General features: G+C 43.0%; 1 protein-coding gene across 2 annotated transcripts in view; it reads right to left on the bottom strand.

Annotated features, from left to right (window-relative positions):
* The window catches only part of TMTC2 (transmembrane O-mannosyltransferase targeting cadherins 2), a 378,380-nt gene that overhangs the window by 38,324 nt on the left and 315,355 nt on the right, over positions 1-24,701 (bottom strand). For both annotated transcript variants that reach the window (XM_084639748.1, XM_084639749.1), the window contains exon 10: positions 4,899-5,013. In XM_084639748.1, coding sequence (XP_084495874.1) covers positions 4,899-5,013 — 115 coding nt within the window. The remainder of the gene's footprint in view (positions 1-4,898; positions 5,014-24,701) is intronic.

A 24,701-nucleotide genomic window follows, 5' to 3' on the forward strand; every position in this document is an offset into this window, starting at 1 on the left:
CCATGTCTACAACGCAATCTTTGGTCAATGCAAGTTACGTTGCCATACAACCACCACCATCTGTATATCACTTGGGTGTGTGCATATATGACTACTTGAATCAGCCCTGTGCTTACTTACTGGAAATGCTTGTCTCGATGCAAATTGTGGTGAACCATAGGTAGGTATCCCAGAGTGCCACATGCTGCCATCCGTCATAATGACTTTTGGGAAATTTTCGCAATGTTTTGTTGGATAGGCACGACTCATCCAGGGATCAAGTTCCCAGCATGCAACTTTCTCCATCCCATAATGCCAGGTACATCCCATAATTTTTACACCATTTTTAAAAAAATACCACAAACCCGTGCAGCACTTTTCAGTATCTGCCAGCTCTGACAAAAGCACAGAGCCTGCAGAACTCTGCACTATTCTCATGAACGTTGCAAACACAGGTTGCACAAAGCTCCTGTATTTCCAGACCTGCGGGCAGTACCATAACAACGAAGGACATTAGTTTCTTCAAGGACAGTTTGCTGAGGAACATAGTGAAAAACTATTCAAGGTTGTTGTTGGTGTTCATGGAGCAGCTGCAGATGTTGGAGTGCTGCTTCAGGGCATGAGAAATAAGCACTGACTGGTGAGATTGCACCGGAATGGAGATATGGGATGACAAATAGAGGGTGCAGAACTTTTGGATGTGAAAGGCCACATTCCTGAATCTGTGTTCGGAGCTCGCCCAAGCACAGGGACACCAAAATGAGAGCTGCACTGACAGTAAAGAAGTGCGTGGTGATGGCACTCTGGAAGCCTGGAACACCAGATTGCCACCAGTCAGCGGGAAATACTTATGGAGTTGGAATATCCACAGTAGGGGCTGTTGTCATTCAAGCGTGCAGGGCCGTTAATTGTCTCCCCAGGACTTTGAATCTCGGCAATGTGACGCAGTGGATGGATTTACAGCAATGGGGTTTCTGAACCGTTGTTGGGCACGAGCCCGCCTTCCCACAGAGTACATCAACAAAAAAGGCTACTTTTCTATGGTGCATGACACACACATCTTTAAGAATACAGGTCTGTTCAGAGAGCTGCAAGGAGGAACATTCTTTTCCAATTGGCAGATTACACTGGCAATACAGAAATGCCAACAGCGATTCTGGGAAACCCAGCCTCCCCCTGGCTCATGAAGTTGCATGCTGGCCACCTCGACTACATCCGGGAAATAATCAACAGTGGGCACAGCAGGTGCAGAATGACGGTTAAATGTGGTTTTGATAAACTGAAGGGATGCTGGAGGTGTTTACTCACTAGATTGAATCTCTATGAGAAAAATATCCCAATAGTTGCCTGTTCTGTCCTGAATTATATCTGAGAGGCAAAGGGGGAAAAGCTGCCACCAGGATGGAGGTGGAGTGGCTGTCTGCTGACTTAGAACAGCCAGACACAAGGGTCATTACAAGACCCCAGTATGAAGCTATGCAGCTGACGAAGGGTTTAGAAGAGCACTAATGACAATCCATAGTAATGTTCTATGCTGGCATGTTCTCTGGTCCTGGAGCTTTGGGTGTTGCTAAGAATTGTGTAGTGCTTGCTGTACATTAATAAATGTGACTAAGTAATTTCCTGATGCTATGAATTATGTGGTGCTTGTTGTACATTTACAAGTACTGTTTGCTTTGAGTAACACTCAACTATTGCATTCTGCAATATGTGTTGTAAACTAATAAAGATAGTTTTATTCTCCAAAAATAGAATTTTGTTCAGTGGGAAAAAAGTGCAGAAAAACAACATGCAAAAAACCCGCAGGCAATGTAATGCAAACTTTTAACAAATTTAGCAAACATTTCTGTCCATTTCAGTGCACAAATGTCGTCCATTGGGGCTACACATACCTCAACTGTGGTTCTCACAAGTCAGTGTATGTGAAGCTGTGGTTCTTCTTGCCGTCCTGTGGCCTGGAGTGGTAAGGGCAAGGATGCGACCCATGATAACACTTGGTGTGCTGGGGGTGGGGGAATAGCAACCATGGACGAATAATGGAAGGGAGTTTTGAAACTTATCTTTCCCTTTCTGCTTATTGACACTTCATCTTTGGAACACCTTGGCACAGCACTGCTCTCCAGTCCTGCCATGGTGAGTATGGCCTGCCAGGGATGGGGTGAGGGAAGGATTTTCTGTTGTATGTGAAACAATACAATTTTGGTCCCTATTCCATGGGTAAAAGTAGAGGGCAACGACACCAACTACTGGCATTATTTTCCACATGAGGTGATCGTTTTAGATTATCATTTAATCTTGAGGGTAACAAAGGCACTGAGTACACATCTGCTACTGGTGTCTCAAAGCTGCTCAGGCCTGTATGCTGCTAGCCTGTTCACTGCAATGGTGCCAGCTGAACTCATTGTGAAGGGGCATGGGAAATTATCTATCGCAGAGAAAGAAATACGGCAGCGATCCCTAAAAACATTGATAAAGGAGTGCAAAGTATCTCCATGAAAGTTTCACCACATTTCATCAGGAGGATACAAGGGACATCCCTATGTTCATGAACAAACTGTCCTGCATGGCCCCTTGCCAAATCCAACATGGAATGAAAAGCAGATGCCAACTCGACTTCTGTTTGTTATACACATACTCTTTTGTCTTGTTAGCTTGGCTGGTAGGACTGGCTAGAGTGTGATGGAGTCTCAAACAGATCCTGCCTTGTGGCACGGCTGCAGCCTCCCACCACATCTTCCTACTTCTCCTCCTCCTCCTCGGTATCCATACTGCTGGGGCGCTGGTGGGATATCTGCCAAGTATGGCATGCAGCTTGTTGTAAAAGCAGCAGAACTGCAGGATACAATTAGATCTATTATTGGCCTCCCTGGCCTTGCACTATCCCAGGTGAAGTTCCTTTAATTTCACATGGCACTGCTGCTGATCCCTGTTATACCCCTTTGCCCTCACCCCGATGCAATATGTTCATAGTTGTCCATGTTTCTGTGGCTGGCCCATAGCTGTGCTTGCATTGCCTCTTCTTTCCACATGCTCAGGAGACCAAAATCTCCTGTCTTCTCCTGGCAGGAGCGCATCTACTGTGTGGAGCCAGCGTGGTTGGTTGGGTAGCTGCACGCAACAAGGAAGACCTGCGAGGTGTGCTTGCCAAGGAAAAGGCATCAGGAAAAGGCATTTCAAAAACTTCAGGGAGGGCTTCCACTGTCCGTGACCCCATGGCAGTGGAGTCTACTACACTCACACTGCGTTGACCCCAATGTGTCAATCTTGGCTCCATGCCATTCAGGGAGGTGGTTTTACTGCTTGCTGTAATGGGGCACTTATGTCAGCCAGAGACAAATTTGAGCGTTGACACAAGGTGACTTATGTTGACCTAACTTTGTAGTGTAGACCAGGCCTAAGAGTAGGAGAATAGCATGATTTTACCCCAGGGTAGTAAAGGGCAAGGTCAAACCTGATGGGGGTACATTCAGAGATGCCATGAAGGGATCAGAAGTGCAGCTAGCCCTATAAGGGTGACAACACTAACCCACCTTGATGATATACCATTGCCCCTCAGCATCATACCTTCACTTTAAAGACAAAACCAACACTCCATTTTATAGTGAACCCCATCATCTATATGCCTAACTTCCTAGGCTTGTGTTCTTCACTAATCTAATGTTTAGATGAATGACTCTGAATGCCCATTCCTAAGGAGGATTAAATGTTAGAAAGTGAGCATGCAAACAGAAGGATCCTTAAAACTATCCATGTTGGTGCAAGTGTTTGGGATAATATTTAATGGATGAACAATTGAACCATTTGTCTTGATTTTCTTTACTGATCTACAAGAACTGAGTCCATCTCTTTCGAGCAATCTTTTAAAGGCATTTTGGGGCTTATTTCAAAATCTTGCTATAGGAGCCTTCAGTTCAGTTTGGAAAGTAGGTCACTCACCTAAGAACTTATTCTGTCTTCTTTTACAAGCCATTTTTTTTTATTTTGTATTTGTGGATGTTAAAATTATAAAGAGTAAAGCAAGAGAAGTCTATTAAGATAACGGTTCTAATGACTACTCTGTGCTAATTGAATGTATTTACTCAAAACCACTTCTATTATTTTTGTACCTTATTTACAGTATATTTTCTAAAGCAAGATACAGGCTAATCCAAACCATTTGTGTTCAGTCATTGCTCTTCCTTTTAAGTACATAAGAAGCATAATCATTATACAGTTATCCTAGAAATAAAGCCCGGAGACTAATACAGTAATGCGGGCTTAATGTAATTGTTTAGGTAGAAGCTCAAAGTTGCTGAAAGTCAAGGTGCATTGGTTTTAAACGGAAGGACAAGCCCTCTAAAATTTCAGATAGCAGAACAAAATTAAATACAAGACTGCCTCTGAATCAAGGGGTTCTGATATCATTAATCACCCCTGTATTTCTCAAAGTCTCCATACCCTTGAGACTGATATTTAGACTTCTAATCAGTTTTCTACTCCCTAATGATATTTATATAATATTCTTTGGTATTTCCAATACTCTCACGTTACAGTCAGAGCAATAGAGTTCCATTCTCTTATTTATGGACTATTTTTGAGACTCAAGTCTTTAAAAATAATTTAAAAGGAAATTTTGCTGAAAATACTGTACGAAAAGATATATTGTTCTCATATACAACCAAAGAGGATTACAAGCTTGTGAAATACAGAAATTTCCAAGGTAGTGAATAAGGAGTGTAAAATATAGAAAAGTTACAAATAGACTCTGCTAGAGTCTGCAAAACTTTCACTCCATTTTTTTCTTCCTTATTAGGTATAACAAAGTTTTCAAAAGGGGTATTTGGTTAAAAAAAACTTGCTGTAAGCAAATACTGCAGAGTTTGGGGTTGGGGGAAAAGAGAAAGCAAGAAAACCAAATAAGAATAAGGTAGAGAACTAACCTGAGCATATGGGCTGCATTGAAGACAACATCAAACTCTGTATTGTCCAGCTCAGCTGCCTTCTTTGCCATTTCAGCTGCTTCTATCAGGCGGGATTCTTCTAGGAGAAACTGACCTGCATGGAGGATATGTATGTTAGCTCAAAGGGGAAGAAGCAAACAGTATGTTGGACAGTGACCCACCTGAAAATCAGACACCATAGACTCAAAAGGAAATATGTTTTGGAAGGAGACAAAATTGTATGGAGGGTGTTTTTTGTATTGTTACAAGTACAATAGCAGAAGATGCTGTAAATTATAGCTATAGCACATCTATCTAGATGCCCTTCTTTGATTAGGTGAAATCTATATGGATTTCCATACAGTCAATTCAATATATCTTCACCATCCTATGTTTAAGTAACAATACATTTATGATAAACCAAAAAATCTAAACTCTAAAACAGGGCCACCACTCTTTAATGCATTCTGTTATGCATTGTGCCTGACTTTGAAGCACGTACACCACAACACAAGCCAACTAAACATAATCTTTCATACTAAAGTCGTCATCTTCATCTATCCAATTTCTCATTCTTCACTGTATGCAGTGTTCTTATAGACAGGTCAGTCCCAGGATATTAAAGAGACAAGGTGAGTGAGGTAATAACTTTTATTAGACTAATTTCTGTTGGTGAGAGAGACAAGCTTTTGAGCTTCCACAGAGTTCTTTAGGTTGCCTGAAGCTTGAAAGCTTGTCGCTTTCACCAACAGAAGTTGGTGCAATAAAAGATATTACCATACCAACCTTTTCTCTCTGATTCTTTATTCACATTACTATAAACCCAGGAGTAATTGCTTTGAAACCAATGGAGTTACACCGATGAAAATACAGTGTAAATGAAGGAAGACTTTTTAATACTAAATGAGTAAAAAACATCTACATGGCTATATACAAACTCATTAGAGTATACAGATTCACAGTATACATTCATAGTGCACACTTTTTTAGTCGTAAAACTGCCCAACAGTTCTGAAAGTTTTGAACTAAACAAAGGGGGAGAAAAACATAACACTCAGATATTGGTGGAAATAGAGAAAAATATTTATACACGTATATGTGTTTCAGTCCTGATCAAATGTTTTCATCCTGAAGACAACACTGAAAATGGGGAAGAAAAATGCTAAAACACTTTCAATGATCTGCTCTGGAGAGAAGTTTTAGTGAACAAAAAAAAAAATTCCATGCTTTACAGGCTGTTCTGTACTTTAATATGCCAAAATAAATAGTAAAACTGCAGGCAGATACTATGAGTAACAAAAAAGCTATAACAGTCACAGAAAACATACAGTAAAACCAGAAAATGACACAGTGCGCTCCAGCATTCAGAAACAATACTCCCAGTCACTGTTCATTTTGCACAGAGGGAGAAGACATTATTTACTCCCGGGGGTATTATACACCAAAAAAACTAAAAATTTTGTGCACAATATATTTTAAAATTCTGCAAATTTTATTTATTAATTAATAAATGTGGAGGCTTCATCATGGCAGTGGGGAGCACAGCCCACTGGCTGCATGGATGTGGGAGATCACCCTGCAGCCCTCTGCTCCTCCGAAACAGGCACACCACATGTGGGCAGCCTAGCAGGATCCAAGTGTGGAGGGATCCAGGTGTGGTGTGAGAGGGTTCAGTGTGGGGCAACCTGGGTGCAGGCAGCTCGGTAGGGGGTCTGGGTGCCGTGGGGATCTGGATGCACAGGGGCTCGTTGGGGGTTCCAAGTTCAGTGGCAATGGGACTCTGCAGGGGGATGTAGGTGAAGGTACTTGGGGCTAAGCTGGGGGGTCTGGATGTGGGAGGGATGGGGCTCTGCAGGGGAGGACTGGGTGTGAAGGGCTCAGTGAGGGTGCTGGGGGAGTGTGGCTTGGTGAGGTAGGGGTCCAGGTGCGGGGGGGTATTATTTGGGGTGGGGGGTTGAGTGAGATGGACGCAGTGAGGGGTGCTCCGGGTGCTGGGGAGAGTCCGGACGCAGGGGATGAGGCTCGGTAAAGTGGGGGTTTGGTTGTGGGTGGTTTGGTGTGGAGGGGGCGAGGCTCAGCAGAGAAGTCTGGGTATGAGCAGGTCTGGATGCACAGGAGCTGGGCGCACAGGTAACCTCTCCCCCCACGGCTGAGGAGTGATGGGGGCAGGAACTTGGGTCTAGGGGGTGCAGTTTCCTGCAGCCAGGGGAGACTTCTGGGGGTGGGCTTGACCTGGTCCCTGAAGGGGAAGAGGAAGTCCTGTACTCCCCAGTCTCTCCAGAGCCAGTTAGAAGCCACCGGCCACGGCGCACCCAACCCCTCCCTCTCCATGGTTATTTGCATCTCTGCTGGCTTCTTCGGAACCCTGAAACAACGCACCCATGCTGCGAGAGAGGGGCACGTGACTGCTCTTGAGGCTTTCCTTTGCTTCCTCATCAGAAAGTCATTTTTCTGCAGGGAAGCAATGAAATCTGGGGGGGGGGGGGGGGGCATAAATTCTGCACGTGCACTATGGTGCAGAATTCCTCCAGAAGTAATTATTTATAAACCTCCAATATCGCATACCCATGTTTTACAAGCATATGCTAATAGTGCTGTACAAATAACTGAATATTCAGTTCAGGTGCAGGTCTGAAAAAAAATCGTTATGGGTCAACCCAAGACCAAATATTTCAAAATTTCAGTGGACTAAACCAGAAAGTTTCATTTTGTGTCTACTGAAACGTTTTTCAGAGGGGTTTTTTTTTAGATGTTTTAAAATTTTTTAAAGATAAAATTGAAGGAAATCAAGAAACAAACCCTCTTTCTGAAATGAAAAAAGTCAAAACATTTTGTTACAGAAATGAGACCATGAACCATTTTCACATTTCCAATTTCCACCTCCCCCCCAAAACAAACAAAACAAAAACAAAAACAAAAACAAACAATTGGCTGAACTTGACTCAAATTAGTGAATTATTTCAGATGATCCGAATATGCATTTTTGGCAAAGAAGTGTTTGCATGAAAAATTTCATCCAGCTTCATATGTCAAGACCACATGCGTTACTTGGTACATAATACAAATTATTCTTATGTAGGCTGCACGCTAACAAATCCCAACATTAAAATCCTGAAAGATAAGAAAAGCTGTAAAAGTTGGACCAAAATTTCCCATCTCCTCAAAACCAAGCATTTAGTCTCACATAAAGACATTAGGGAAAGCTCTGAAGGAAATAAAATAAGATTGTTGGTTTGACCAATGAGAATGGCTAGAAAAGCAAAACAGAGTTAAATCACTGAAACGATTTCTTTTTGTTCTAGAAATCAATCCATCATACTCCAGATAACCTGGACATCTCAGAAGAACTGGAATTTGACTACATGTTATTCTAAGAATCAAAACAGTATTTTCTTAGTAAACTGCCCAGCTTAAGTTTGCACGAAAGTACATTTTGCAATTTAAAGGAAAAGGTAAGGTAAATTATTATAATGATGTGCAGCTGTTTCTCTCCAACTGCTATTCTTTCTAAACTAGAGATGGTACAGATGGAAAATGGTAAACTTTCTTTTTTTTTTTTTAGCATAAGTTTTCCCAGAATTACTAGAAGGATGACTTCTCTCCCAACCACCACATTAACATTTCCTAGCTTCAGTCTTACAAAAATGCATAGGCAAGCTAGATTTAGCTTAATATTAAAACTCAAGCACACTCAACAAAATTATTCAGGAGGAAAATATTTCTCTCTTCCTGCGATTATCATTATTTATGATTATTTAAACACCACCCAAGTCTGCTAGGCCTGTTTGTGGACATAAACTAGGTCCCTGGAGAGTTTGCAGTCTTGTATGGACAGCATGTAGACAAAAGAGAGTTGAGAAGAAAACAACATGAGATTCTACACTTTGGATTCCTTCTTTAGATTTATAAATGCATATAATCCAAGGACAGAAAGGACACTGTAATAATCTATGCTGACCTCCAATATAACAGAGGCCATACTACTAGATTCCTTTTGAACTAGAGCATCTCTTTATAGATTCCATATTCCATTTGCTGGGTTTGCAGTATGTACGTTTCTATACATAAAACCTGATGAATGTGCTGCAATTTGTAGAAGTTGCTTTAGACGCAACTGGACTGTAATTTCCCCATGCCATTAAAAATGATATTTTACCTACGTATTGTGCATACATCCTACTGTATGTTACTCAACGGAAAGTTAAGGTGTTTACGCCAATATTCAATCTTCTGAATCTACAAAGTAGATTTCCATTTTTATTAAGCTTTAATTATTACTATTTATTCAGCTTAATGTGGTGGTTAATGACCAATAAACATATTCCTTCAGCTTTACAACTATAAAGGATATCTCACTGAAAACAAGAGTGTACATATCCCTTGCTGAACTGTTATTTTATCACTTATTAAAGTATTACTCAGGGAATCATGGCAGGCACCTTTCTCTTTCCTACAACAGTTTTTGCAATTAAGGGAAGTGGTTAAAATCAGGAGACTGTCCCTTTACCAAGCAGTACCAGCAGGTCTTGGAAAGCAGATGTCAAAAAGCTTGGTGCATACTCCTAACAACAAATAATTATTAAACAGGGTCAACACTAAGACATAGCAGTAACTTAAGGGCAACAACGCTTAACAAGAACACTTTAATTATAAAATAAAAAAAATAAAAAATAAGAGGAACCAGAAGAACCCCGGAAAAATGAGTAATACTTGGTAATTAAACAAACTTGGGAAACTGCTCCAACCATTTTTATGCTGTGCCCTGTAACAGTCTTTACACATCTACTTTACAAGGTGCGTTATTTTTAGATCAAGGACTTTGCAGTGGATTTTAAAGGTCTGTGATCGATGCTCGCATGCTTCTTAAATTTGGAAGAACCAATGTTAGGTACAGTGACTATACCTTCAAACTTCCCTGTCACATTCTGGGTTGCAACAGAGACCAATGAGGGATTGTGCCACAGCCTGCCCCCAACATATTCTCAGTCCCAGATTTCCCCCAAAACGTGTTCTGCAATGTCCAGCCCTCTCCTGGACAGTTGAGATATTAAGATGTGATGCCCCTGTAAAGAGTCAGCTCCCCCACCATCCCCCTCATCTGTCCTTACAGACTAGTAAGTCTTCAAAATGGAGTCTTCTGAAAAGTAAAATCTGGGCCAAGTTTCTCTCTCCTGCTGGGTGTAGATGCCAGCTGTCTTATCCCAAACTTCTTGTTTTGAGGTTTGCCTCACTCCTTGTTAGCTTGATGGGTCTGTTTACTGTTTATACATAAATTGAGGTAAACACACCTGGTTAACAACTCCCCCTGACATATCTGGTTTGAACACATTTTAGCTATCATTACAGCCTAAGTCCATAACTCTTAATACCCACTGAGTACATACATCATGCATGAATATTAATGATCACGAGCTATTCGTTTTCAAACGATACCTCACAAGGAATATTTGGTACAAAGATGATTACAACAATGGGCAGGGTATGAATACAGGGGTGCTTAGTGTCACATTTCCATTTTTTCCTCTCTCATCTTATTTTATAAAGGCTTTAGATGTTTGTAGTATAGGGTCATTTTAAATTTGGAGAAGACATACATGTACAGTTTGCAGATGAAGTTTCAAAAATGTGTGTCAGAGACCATTGCTTTTATAATAGCTTACACACACACACACACACACTTGCTTGACACCAATATCAAGAGTTGATGAAGAAGCTTCTTCACCACAGTAGCTTTGGTTTTGGTGTTCCCCATTGTGACGGAAAGTACCCCTGTATTCACACCCTACACATTATTGTAATAATCTTTGTACAAAGTATTGTAAGGTATCTAAAAAGTCACTTTTCTGATCAGTACCATCCTGATAAAATATGTGCGGCAATACTGTATGTGTATAAGATTCCAGTTTATGGTGGTGGTAACACATTGTTCCAAACTGAGCTTGGAAAACAGGTCTGTCTCAAACAAACAAATGTGTGCTCTGCTTAATTTGTATTTAAACAATAAACAGAGTCATTAAGCAGGAAGGGAAACTAAGGAAGCTCAAACACATGAGGAAAAATAGCAGGGAACATCCTTCTCCTTAGACTTGTTGCCTCCTGGTATCCATCTGGAAATGCTTTTCAAGAGAGGGACTTACACTGTAAAAAAGGAGGGACAAACATTACCAGGGACCCGTTTCTCATTCTGCCCATCTATTCATTGCACCTAAAGGGACAAAGGAAACAGCCATGGGACTGGAGAAGGGGTCCTGACCTAGGAGGTTTAGTCAGTACAACTGCTGTAAGCATGCGGTGAAAAAACCTTGCTTTGAATTTAGAAACTTGTATTGTCCAAGAGAGGGCTGGGCAGCACAGGAAAAACATTTCAAGGGGGGAAATCTAAGACTGGGGGTGTGTTGGGTTATCTTGCACTTGGTGAGAGCCACATGTGGGTGGCAGGCTGCAGTTACACACAAACACTCAGGGTTTGGCTTACATGCTGGAAGGCTGTTTGTGAGCTGCTCAAGTGGGAACTCCTTCAGCAGGTGTTGTAAGGCACCCAAGGTTTCAGGACAAGGGTGGCACAGCTGCTCATTAAGCTAGATTGTACCCTTGTATACAAGTACTTTAATTTTTGTATGATTGGTGGGACATGGAAAGTTAACGAAGAGAGAGAAATGATTACTCTCAGGGTGCCAATTATCTAACCAGGAATTTCTAAGGTATGTTTCTTTGTGTTCATTGTTTATGGATTTAAAGCAAACTGGAATAGGCACAATCACTGTGCAAGGTATGTTAGTTTTTGTGATCAATGAACTTTGTGATCATTTGAAACCAGTGGAACTATTCACAGAGTTAAAGCTAAGTCAATGTATATTTGCAGGATTGGGGCTTAAAACAGTATTCTTCATATTCTTCTTCTGTTCTCTGTTTTACGTATATTCTATAGTCAAACCATATGAACCCAGAAGGAACCTAGGGGCTATAAGGGCTTCCAGGAAACTTGGCATTTTACCATATAGTAGGGGCTACTCTACTCTAGAAGTACTACATTGGCGCAGCTGTACCTCTGTAACTCATCTGGTGAAGATGCCCTACTGAGAGAGAGTTCTCCCATTGGCACAACAACTCCACCTCCGCGAGAGGAGGCATTATGCTGGCTACATCGGTGCTTATGTGGTGTAAATTATGTTGCTCGGGGGGTAGGGGGAGCAGCTTATTCACACCCCTGAGCAACATAAGCTGTACCGACTTAAGCGCTAGTGTGCACAAGCCCTAAGGAATGCCTAGGTGGGCCGTCACCACAGTGCAGCCATTTCAGTGCTGGGAGAATGTGGTCTTTTCAGAAATATCAGTATTTTTCAAATGGCTACTCTTTTCTAACCAACAGCCAATGTAAAGTGGAAGCAGCATTTTTCTGAAACAGAGGCCTGGTCTACAGTATGCGTTTATTTCGGAATTAGCTGAGTTACTTCGAAATAAAACTGCTTCGGCCACCTGACCAAAGCACTTTTTTCGATTTAAAGGGATCTTTATTCCGATTTCTGTACTCCATCTCGGCAAGTGGAGTAGCGCTAAAATCGAGATCGCAGTTCCGAGTTACAGGTACTGTGGACACAATTCGACGTTATTGGCCTCCAGGAGCTATCCCAGAATGCTCCCTTGTGACCGCTCTGGACAACACTCTCAACTCCGATGCAGTAGCCAGGTAGGCAGTAAAAAGCTGGAGGAACTTTTGAATTTCCTGTTTGGTCACCACCATCACAGGCGACCATGCAGAGTCCACCATCACAAGAGACCACGCAGTTGTGGATTTGCAGACGAGCTCCAGCATAGTCCGAACCGGAGTTACTGGATCTCATTGCATGTTGGGGAGACGAATCTGTTATGGCAGAACCACGTTCCAAAAAAAGAAACGCAAATACGTACGTTAAAGTCTCCAGGCCATGACGGAAAGAGGCTACTCCAGGGACACAGAGCAGTGTCGTACAAAAATCAAGGAGCTCAGGCAAGCGTTCCAAAAAGCCAGGGAGGCAAACGGGCGCTCTGGGTCCCAGCCCCATACATGCTGCTTCTACCGTGAGCTGCGTGCAATTATGGGGGGTGACACCACCACTAGCCCACCACTGTCCATGGACACCTGCAAGGGGGGAGTAGCACAGAGTGAGGAGGATGAGTTTTTGGAGGATGAAGAGGAGGAGGAGGACAGTGCACAGGCGGCAAGCGTGGAATCTGCCCCCCCCCCCCACCCAGCAAGGAACTATTCTTAACGCTGGAGCCAATAGCCTCCCCCAACTCCCGAGGCATGCTCCCGGACCATGACCCTGGAGAAGGCACTTCTGGTGACTGAGAGCTTGATCAGAGCCATGCGGTGGGGGGTGGGGGGAAAGCCAGCCATGCTGAGCTGTTTGCATTTAGTTTAAAGGGCTCATCCCTGCTCAGAGCCTCATAGGTGGCGGAGGGGGGGTGAGGGGGGAGGGTGCTGTGTGAAGCAATCATCACAGAGAGCCCGCAGGCCCTCCTTTAAAATGCAAACCCACCAGGCATTGCTTGCTATGGGAAAGGGGGCCCGGCAGTTTGAAAGCATTGAAATGAATGCGGAAGCAGCAGAACCCCACGTGCCCCAGGGCTTACCATGGCTGCCTGCAAGCTGAATTCTGTTGCCTGGCCGCATGTGATGGCTTACTCACACCGAAGTAGCAGGCCCTTCAGTATAAGAGGCAAAATGAGACCTTGTACAGAAAGAACATGTGCTGTGTACTATGAATTGCCTGTTTCACTGAGAAAGTGTGTCCCCTTTGTTCTCTAAAATGTATCTTTTAAAATACTACCTTCCCTTTTTCTCCTCCTGCAGCCAGTGCAAATGTTTCAACGCGGCCCCTATCTACTCCGTCCCAGAGGCTGGTCCAGATTAGAAGGCGGAAAAAACAAACTCGGGACGACACATTTGCCAAGCTCATGCAGTCCTTTCGCACTGATAGGGTCCAGCTGAATGTGTGGAGGCAAACAATTGCGGAGTCGCGTAAAGCGTTACATGAATATGAAGAGAGGAGGGACGTGTGCGATGAGAACAGGCAGGATGCTATGGTCAGGCTCATGGGGGAGCAAACTGACATGTTCCGCTGTATAGTGGATCTAATGCGGGAAAGGCAGCAAGACCACAGACTGCCGCTGCAGCCCCTGAATAACCGCCCTCCCTCCTCCCCAAGTTCCATAGCCTCCTCACCCAGACGCCCAAGAACACGGCGGGGGGGGGGGGGGGGGGGAGGGAGAGGCTACGGGGACCCAGTCAACCCCAGAGGATTGCACAAGCAGCAGAAAGCTGGCATATCCTAAATTTTGATTTGTTTTCTGGACTTGTCCTTTCCTCCTCCGCCGCCCCACTAACCCAATACCCCCGTCTAGCTTCTGATTTCTCTCAATGTTTTGTGCAACAAATAATAAAGAACGTTTTTTAAACAATTGTGACTTTATTCCCATATATATATAGGGGCGGGTAACTTTAAGAGAAACAAACACAACTCTCACACTGTATCCTGGGCAGTCATGAAACTGGCTTTCAAAGCTTCTCTGATGTGCTGCACTCTTCTAATCGCCCTGTTGTCTGGCTGTGCGAAACTGGTCGCCAGGCGAGTTGCCTCAACCTCCCACCCTCCATAAATGGCTCCCCCTTACTCTCACAGATACTGTGGAGCACACAACAAGCAGCAATTACAATTGGAATACTGATTGTGGTGAGATCTAACCGAGTCAGTAAACTGCGCCAGAGTGCTTTCAAACGTACAAATGCACATTCTACCACCATTCTGCACTTACTCAGGCAAAAAGTTGAACTGCTCCTTACTACTGTGCAGGATGCCTGTGTATGGCTTCATGAGCCAGGGCATTAAGGGGTAGGCTGGGTCCCCGAGGATAACTACAGGCATTTCAACATCCCCAACAGTAATTTTCTGGTCTGGGAAGTAAGTTCCTTCCTGCAGCTGTTCAAACAGACCAGAGTTCCTGAAGACGCAAGTGTCATGCACCTTTCTCGGCCATCCCACGTTGATGTCAGTGAAACGTCCCTTGTGATCCAGTGCATACAGCACCATGGAAAAGTACCCCTTGCGGTTTATGTACTGGCCGCCCCCGTGTTCCGGGGCCAAGATAGGGATATGCGTTCCATTTATTGCCCCGCGGCAGTTAGGGAACCCCAGCGCGTTCAAGCCATCCACAATGGTCTGCACGTTTCCCAAAGTCACTACCTTTGATAGCAGCTGGTCAATGATTGTGTTAGCTACTTGCAGCACAGCAGACCCCACAGTAGATTTGCCCACTCCAAACTGATTCCTGACTGACTGGTAGCTGTTGCAAGCTTCCACAGGGCTATGGCCACTCACTTCTGAACTGTGAGGGCTGCTCTCATTTGCTCTCTGGTGTCTTTGCGCTTCAGGGCAGGGGACAGCAAGTAACAAAGTTCCTTGAAAGTGGCCCTACACATACGAAAGTTTCTCAGTCACTGGGAATCATCCCATACCTGCAACACTATGCGGTCCTACCAGTCTGTGCTTGTTTGCCAGGCCCAGAATTGGCATTCCATGGCATGAACCTGGCCCAACGCCACCATGATCTCCCAATCGCCACATACTGTGCTTCTAGGAACGTCTGTGTCCATGTCCTCATCACTATAGTAATCGCGCTGTCGTTGCTTCCTCGCCCGGTTTTGCAGGTACTGTACATACTGCTGGATAATGCGCGAGGTTTTTACAATGGTCAAAACTGCAGCGGAGATCTGATCGGGCTCCATGGCTATGGCGCCTGGAAAAAGGGAGCAAAAATGTAGGAGAGCAGAGTGGCAGCGGAAGAGGTGCTGTTTGGTTCATGGTAGCCGAACAAAGGCTGAAAATGGTTGTCTTCTGTGGTTTTCACGGAGGTGGGAGCCCAGGACAGACAAACATGGAGAAGCTCGGCAATAGCGGGAGAGCAGAGTTGGCAGCGGAAGCTGCGCTGCTCGGTTCACGATGGCCGAGCAGAGTTGGGTGGTGGGAAGGGTGCTACCCTCTTTCCAGAAATGCCCCTACACAGGGGGAATCCTCAGGTTGCCTACAAAACTAATTTTTCAGATGCTCCTAATTTCTTGGAACATTTTTCTTTAAAAGTGAAAATTCTGAGTTTTGTAAATTTTGCTGTGCTGGTTGTAAATTTGAGTGAATCCACTCACCTACTTCTGAGTTATTCAATAGTAAAAAGTCAGAAAATATTCAGTTGCCTTTGGGACTGCTCAGTGTAGCTACATGCATGATCAGTCACGTGCTTTCCTTTGTGCTCATTGTTCAAGAATAGAGTACATTTTAAAATTCTTTCTAATGTGGAAAATGGGAGTGAAAAGGAAATCCATCCAAAATCCACATGAGAGCAACTGAGGTATCAGAGGATGCAGAGGGGGAAAAAGGAATATTTTTTCTCTTTTTGGAGTCTCTTGGGAGGGAAAACAAAATAGACAGCAGCAGCAGAAGTATTTCTTTGTGTAACATAATGCTTTCGTGGTAACACTTCAGAGCACACTCAGTAGTTGGACAAATTCAGCTGTGAATCTAAGTGGTAGCGTGATCCCAAAAATCCTTACTCATCTGAGCTGACCTTACTGATTTAAGGAGTTCTGCTGATTTCAGTGGGGCTACTTGTGTGTTTGAGAGTTTGCTGGATTGGGCCCTAGATTATTGCCTTTCATGACAGCAATTCCTTTAAAGACCAGCTTGAGCAACTGATCATTAATTACCTGCCAGCAACCACATTTAAAATACTGGCCCTAAGTTGGAGGTCCATGACAAATAAAACTGGCCTAAACTGCTGGCATGAAAACTTCCTTGTAAAAACAGAATAAAAGCACAAAATCAGCTGACTGAGACACTTCCAAGTGAAGAGGTATTTATGTGTCAAACAGCAGGAGGTGGTGACATACAATACCTTAAAAACATATACATTTATAGTGAAGGCTCCAAAAGCAATCTGCTTGAATATACATAACTCTGATTGAAAAATATATTTGTAGTTTTCAGTTCCATTTGTATTAAAAATAAATATTGTCAACCTTTTATTAGGCCAATCCATTCAGTTAGAGAAAGCTTTTTTCCCCCAATATTATTTTGAGCTAATACCAAAAAATATCCCTAGATTTTAGAAACAAATCTTCAGAAATACCATGTTTCTAGTTTCCAAATTTTGTAAACTAACTAACTTCAGGACAAAATTAAAGTTCAAACAGGGGGATTTTTCTTTTATATCTATAACTATCCTGATAAAGGAAGTAAAAGAATGTAATTGACACAAATACTAATGGGCAAAACAAACAGCAGTGTCACATGGTAACCATGGTCACATGGTAAAACAAATAGCAGTGTCTTGAAATAAGGATATCTTAATTACAAACGAAACAGATATATCAGCTCTTATTTCACTCCCTGTATGGAAATTCTTCAAAGGACATGTTACCCTTGGAAAGAAATTCTAACCAATACCTCACCCAAAATCTAATGACTTACTGGGGAATCTTCCAAAATAGCATCAATTGGGCCTCCCTGAAGGAATACAGAATTTATTTCTGTCTCCATTATTGCACCACTCAAATACGAGGGCGCTGTTACATTTCTTAGATGTGACTGTGCAGAGGGGTGTAACTGCCTAGGTTAAAATAGTTATACAGCAATGTAGAAGCTCCTACTGCAGCGGCTGAAAGCTTATTCTTTTCACTGCTTCTCTAAAACTATTTGTAATAAAATGTGTATAACTATTCTCCCTTCATATTCCAAAAAGCTTAGTAACGCTATTATAAGAAAGGCTAAGAGTTTGTCACAGAGGTCACGGAATCCGTGACTTCCAGAAACCTCAGTGACATTTTCCACTTCAGCCCCTGGGAGGTGAAGGGACCTTGCAGCTCCCAGCCACTGTGGGCAGTAGGGGAACCCCAGCACTCTCAACTTCTGTGGGTGGTGAAGGGGACCCCAGAGCAGCAGCAGGACTCTCCTCCCTCCCCATTTTGTCACAGATATTTTTAGTAAAAGACGGACTGGTCACAGGGCTTCTGTGAATTTTTGTTTATTGCCCATGACCTGTCTGACTTTTACTAAAAATATCCATGACAAAATCTTAGCCTTAATTATAAGCTATGTTTTGGATCCTTAATGGATCTTTTTCTCATAAGTAGAATTCCATTCTCCATATTTAGTATTAGGCCTCTTAAAAGTTAACTTGAAACTATGACAATTATTTCACAAAGTCAGCCAAGCACAAGCAAAATTTCACTCCAGTACTCCACAAACAAAACCTTGGGACCATCCATTTACCTTAAACATACCCTACCCCTACAATATTATTTTCTTTAAGAACTAAGTTCTCTTAAAGTCATGACAAATATTAAAACCAGCCTGAAAAGTACAACTAAACAGCTAGGGGTGGGAGGAGTTGCAACGCTCCTTGCCTAGAAACAGGGCCGTAACACATTTTAAACCCAAATTCTTGCCACAAGGCCATGTGCAAACCATGTCTGTAAAAGGTATAAGGAGAACAACCTGGAACTGCCCTACAAATGTCTCCTTAATAGACATCTAATCAGACGCTGGCTGGGGAAGCAGACATTTATCTGACTGAATGAGCTTTTAACATAACTTTGCAGGCCAGCTTTTCAATCTCCTGTCAAAATCCAGATCTGCATGTGCATGTTGGCATTTGAAGTTAATGAAAGCTGTGGGGTGCTTAGACTCTCTGCAGATCAAGCCAGTTTTATTCATGTGCCTAAATATGAATGCAGTACTTAACTATATATGCACAAGTTTGAAAGTATTGACCATGGTTCTCTTGAAAACTGCCTGACCTATTGAATTGGAATCAACCAAAATAAACAGCTAGGATGACCTTCTAGGGGTGTATCCGTACTACAGAAAAACTCTGGCTATAGAGTTTTTCACATCAGACTTATAGAGAAGGTGACACAGGGTACCCAGTCCCTGAGGACAACTAAACTGAGCTCCCCTGGACTGGAGCAGGTGAGCCCAAACCAACTAATTAAAAAGAGCTGAGCTACCAATGAGCCTATAAAGGGCTGCTAGTAGGCAGCTGGGGAAGGAAGGACTGAGAGAGGCTGAGCCCAAGGGAGGAAAAGCCACACTGGAGTGGAGCTAGTTCCTGTGCCGGGTCCCTGGAGCAAGGGGCCGGGGCCATAGGGAAGCAGATGCTCCACGAGGGGAACAGAGCTGGCTGAGGTTAGGAAGCTGCCAGGAGCTTGAATGCCAGACACCTCTGGGAGGGGTGGTCCTGAAGCCTGGGGCAAGGACAGAGTTGATAGTATTTTCTGTTTATTTGATAGCCTCTGTTGAAAGTAATAAACCTCTTTGAAAAGACTGGGCATGGCAATGCATGCTGTGTAGTCAGGGAGGAGTGTCGGCCCTGGTAACAGAAGGGCCTTGTCAAGACAAGAAGACTAGTGTGGCATCTGTGAAACTCATTGCTGGGGGATGTTGTGAAGGCCAAAACTAACTGGGTTCAAAAAAGAATTAGTAAGGTCATGGAGGATAGATCCATCAATGGCTATTAGCAACTCCATTATCTGTGTGTTCCTAAATCTCTGACCTCGAGATGCTGGGACTGGATGACAGAGAATGGATCATGCAATAAATTACCCTGTTCTGTACATTCCCTCTGAAGCATCTGGCACTGGTCACTGTCAGAAGACAGGATACTGGGGTTGACGGAACATAGGTCTGATCCAGGACAGCCATTCTTATGAATGTTGGCAAAATGACTGAATGGCTGTTGGTCATGGGGAGACGCCCTGACTTCAAGGAAGATTTGATCCACTAGCTCCTGATCCAGGAACTACTTGTATTTGTCTAAATTTATTATCAGGGTTTTCACTCCTGATAGGTTGCTGGCCACTAGTCATGACTTATGGGGCACTACTCAGTCACATATTTTCATGGATTTCCTTCTGCAGATGCCATGACTGGCTCTCACCAACTATGTCAATTTTGGAAGCCTGATTGTTTATTTGAATTAAAATCAACCTTTAGGATACCAGTTTTATGACCTCTTAATCCAAAAGGATTTCAATCCTTCAAAGAACATATATGTACAGTTACTGTTCCTGGATTACCGCCTGCCTTAAATGTAAAAGCCATTCTGTGTGGATGCATTGTGGTAACTACAATTTGGATCAGAAGTCATTTACCAATTTCTGACGGTCACTGGACTGCCAAAAATCCAATAGATCTCGTAGGTCATCTCTCAATCAGTTGCAATGGCAGTGTCTTTGTCTGGTTTGTAACCACTGAGACTTCAAGTTTCCACTGATACTGTGGAAGCAGATAGATACCAAAAATACTGTCAGAGCCATCAGTCCCAACATCTACAGCCTTGCTGAAACCTGATTCTTCTGGCAAATCCTCTTTGGCAGACAGAGAATGTCTCAGAATCTATCTTTGAGCTGCAAAGCTTTGAAGCAAGGTGGGTAACTCCAGTTGTTTGTGGAAAAAACTAGGAGACTTTAGGTTGTTTAGGTTAAAACCAAACAACTTTAGTACCCTTAGATTGCAAAAACAAATTCTGGATCTCGGTCAAAGTCCTTGATCAGCTATATCATTCAGCTAGAGGAAAGTATGCACCCCTCCACTCTGTGTAAATATACCCCTACAACTGCCAAGAATTTTTCAGAGCACCACAGCAGTGACACCAGCCCCAAAGACGAATCTCTGAATTGGTACCCTATCAGAATGTATGATACATCCAGTGGTTGGGATGTGCATACATGTAGTCATCTGCCATGTCCAGAGTATATAGTCACCTTTCTCTAGAATGGACACGTTTGTTCCCAGATACACCATTTTGAACTTTTATTTCAACAATTAGAAGTTAATACAAATAAATAATGAAAAGTTAATAAAAGGTTGATAACCAGGAAAGGCCTTATCCCTAGGTCTTTTGGGGATCAGGAAATACCTTCTTTCTTTTGCCCAATGTCATGGATTTGATGGTGCTTTCCCTCAGAACAGACTAAGTTTCCTGAAGTGTGTCATCCTGATATTTCTGGTTTCAAGAGGAACCACTCTGAACTGTCTCAGTATGGACTGGATTGGCCACCTTTTTCATACAGTAGTTGCATTTCTGATTCTCACATACCTGACTGGGTGTTCTTGGCTGTCTGTACATTAAGTGAATCTCCCTCATCTGTCCCTTGCATAAGAGGGAAAAATCAGATCCTCCAGAGATGGGAGTCACTGGCATTTTCTTCTTCTATCAGAAGAGTCTTCTTGACTATCAGTGTCCAGATATTATTCTCCCACAGCCTCCTCAAAGGAATGGTTTTCTCCCCAGACAGTGGCACAGAAGACTATGGTAAAAATAGGATTCTATAAGGTTGTAGAATCAAGCATCAACTCTGATTGCATTAAATCTATGGCTAGTAACAGCCTCAATGACTTAACACATGCGACACTGGTGTGTCAGTTGACGTTATCTTTTCTGGTATATTCACAGAACTTAAGAGTTCCAAGAGGAATCTGTGTCAGGATCAAGCTCTGGCTGGTCTAATCCAGCATGTATATCTTCAGTTCATCCAAAGCAACACGATGGAAGGAGAGCAGCAGTCACTGCCTTGTCGGGCCCTGGGAAGAGAACATGGCTGATTGGCGTCAACAGCATTAAGACTGGAACCACCAGAACTGTCAGTCATCCACTGCCAGCAGTTAAGAGCAGATGTCACAGGATATACATGGAGTTCTACCGATGGATGTTTTGAGTAGAACTTTCTGGGGGCAATGAGAGGAAAGTCCTTGTTCCAGAGGCTGCGTCAAACATTTCTTAGGTGGTGCAGTTCTGCAACACGACTGGTTGACATAAGCAAATTTACACAGCTGTTTGCTCTGCCAGTTTCTAAACAGATTCACAGGCTATGTGTGACATGTGCCAAAGCAAGAAACACCAGCTCAGAATGTAGCTACCCAGATGGCATGACTCCTGATTGCTTGAGGATTTTGCCTTCAAGGCCTTCTGAGCCAGTTTTGGGCTGAACATACTGGAAGTGTCAGACATGGCCAACAGAACTTACGCTGGATGCCCAAGATGGTGGCAATGCTCCAATCTGCTCTGCTGCTCCTTATTTCCCCTGCATCCTGCTTAACATCTCTCCTATCTGCTTGCTTTAAGGATTACTGTAGATTCTGTCTCTGGGCTAGCTTCCCCCTCTCTCATTTGTTTTTTTCAACATGACTGTATTCCTATTGCCAATGAAATGAAAGTCAGTGCAGGATTTCTTCAAGCCTGTGGGTGCTGCAGCATCATGATTCCAGATTTCACTGTCTTAAAAACCCTGTTATTGCCCCCTCTCATCACTTACCAGTACCCCAGAGATGACCTGGCCAATTGACCACACAGCGGGAATACAGATCTCCCAACACTATATAGAGCCTAAATTCAGGGGAAGGCAGAAGAGGATTCCAATTAAAATCCATTGGTGCTGTAATGTCAGAAATACCTCCCTTTTCTGGCTTCACTTCTTCCTTAAATTGTCTTTTTACAACAACAGACTATGAAGTCCAGGTTATATTTTAGTCGATCCTTAAGAACGGATTGTGCCAGGTTTAAACTCTTAGTTTTTTGAAGTGTCCCTCATGGTCTCTTTTGGGTGGGGTACGAATAGGTGGAGTGGTGAGGGGAGTGAGGCAGTAGGGAATGCATGCACACAGAAACCCCATCTGCCTCACACCAGCAATTACTTAATTGGAATGGGAGAGGCCAGAACCCAACAAGATGTTCAAACTAACTCTATCTTATTAATGACTATTGAGACCTTTGAATTTAGCTTCTTTTGAATAATACATGGGTTCTAATAATTCTAAATCACTTAACTATTCCCTTTTTTATATACAAATGAATTATTCTCATTAGATTAATTATACTTTAACTTAATTAGGTAATTTGCAATTGCATTTCTCTGTGAAGTTCCACTTTCACATTTTTTTTAAGATCATAGTTCAGTTTGGTTAGTTGAGTGCAACTAAAGGTTATGGATCTTTATATGGATGTAGAACCAATGAATAGTGATCTTTGGGTACTATGCGTGGATTTCTGACATCTTTTGTTTCCTATCTTTCACTTTTGAACTGAAAACAACAAAATTCTAAACTGACAGGTTTCAGAGTAGCAGCCGTGTTAGTCTGTATCCGCAAACAGAAAAGGAGTACTTGTGGTACCTTAGAGACTAACAAATTTATTTGAGCATAAGTTTTCGTGAGCTAAAGCTCACTTTATCGGATGCATTCAGTGGAGAGATTTATATACACAGAGAACATGAAACAATGGGTGTTACCATATACACTGTAACGAGAGTGATCAGGTAAAGTGAGCTATTACCAGCAGGAGAGCGGGGGGTGGGGGGTGGGGAGAGAATCTTTTGTAGTGATAATCAAGGTGGGCCATTTCCAGCAGTTGACAAGAACGTCTGAGGAACAGCGGGTGTGGGGGGCTGGAGGGGGGATAAACATGGGGAAATAGTTTTATTTTGTGTAATGACCCATCCACTCCCAGTCTCTATTCAAACCTAAGTTAATTGTATCCAGTTTGCAAATTAATTCCAATTCAGCAGTCTCTCGTTGGAGTCTGTTTTTGAAGTTTTTTTGTTGAAGAATTGCCACTTTTAGATCTGTAATCGAGTGACCAGAGAGATTGAAGTGTTCTCCAACTGGTTTTTGAATGTTATAATTCTTGACGTCTGATTTGTGTCCATTTATTCTTTTACGTAGAGACTGTCCAGTTTGACCAATGTACATGGCAGAGGGGCATTGCTGGCACATGATGGCATATATCACATTGGTAGATGTGCAGATGAACGAGCCTCTGATAGTGTGGCTGATGTGATTAGGCCCTATGATGGTGTCCCCTGAATAGATATGTGGACACAGTTGGCAACGGGCTTTCTTGCAAGGATAGGTTCCTGGGTTAGTGGTCACACACCACACAACAGAACCACTGTGTGCATCTTTAAGCATAAGCAGTCAAGTCCTTTTTGATGCTCTTGAGTCTAATACAATCCTACAACATAAAACAAGATAATTCCTGACCACTATAATAACTACTCATCCCAAAGTCCCTTTAGAAGTGATCACTTGAAAGAAGCAGCCTATTTCCAAACAAGCTACATTAATGACCATGAATGTTGAACAGTTTCAAAGTTTGGTGTTTCTGGCTGTTCCCCTGACAGTTTATCATTAAAGCTAATCATTCCAACATCCTGAATGTAAGGCTGATTCTCTGCTTCCTCAACACAATGGGCTACATTTTTTGCTATTTTTCCTGAGAGATGTAGCACAGAAGGTGTGGGTCAGAGTCAGGGAGACAGAAATACAGCTTTATGCCACTTTTGCATTGCCGAGATTCTGAGCTACTGCAGGGCTGAAACAACCCCTGGTGTAGGACAGCGTACTCCCGGAGACTGTTCTGAAGCCCAGAACCCCATAGTGATGTGCACCGTGACCACCACACCCCCTCATGCCTCTGGCCTGCAAACACCACTGTGCTGGGAACTTATGAAGTGGATAACATAGAGCTGCTTTACCTACAATAGGGAAAAAATTTCCCCCATACAACTGTGGCTCATTTATGGTGGTATATAGTGGCTGGAGTGGGGACCATCATCTGGCTTAGTGTTTCTAACCTTTGCAATCTTTCAGTATTTCAGCACTCTCATGTTTTAATGTAAGGTTTCAGCGGTCTAAATGTTAGAGGGCCCCACTAAACCAGCTAACATTGACTGACTCCTTACTTTCCATCTAACCAAATGTTTAGACATCATGGGGA

This window comes from Lepidochelys olivacea (genome assembly GCF_965140295.1).
Source record: "Lepidochelys olivacea isolate rLepOli2 genome assembly, chromosome: 1".
NCBI lineage: Eukaryota > Metazoa > Chordata > Testudines > Cheloniidae > Lepidochelys > Lepidochelys olivacea.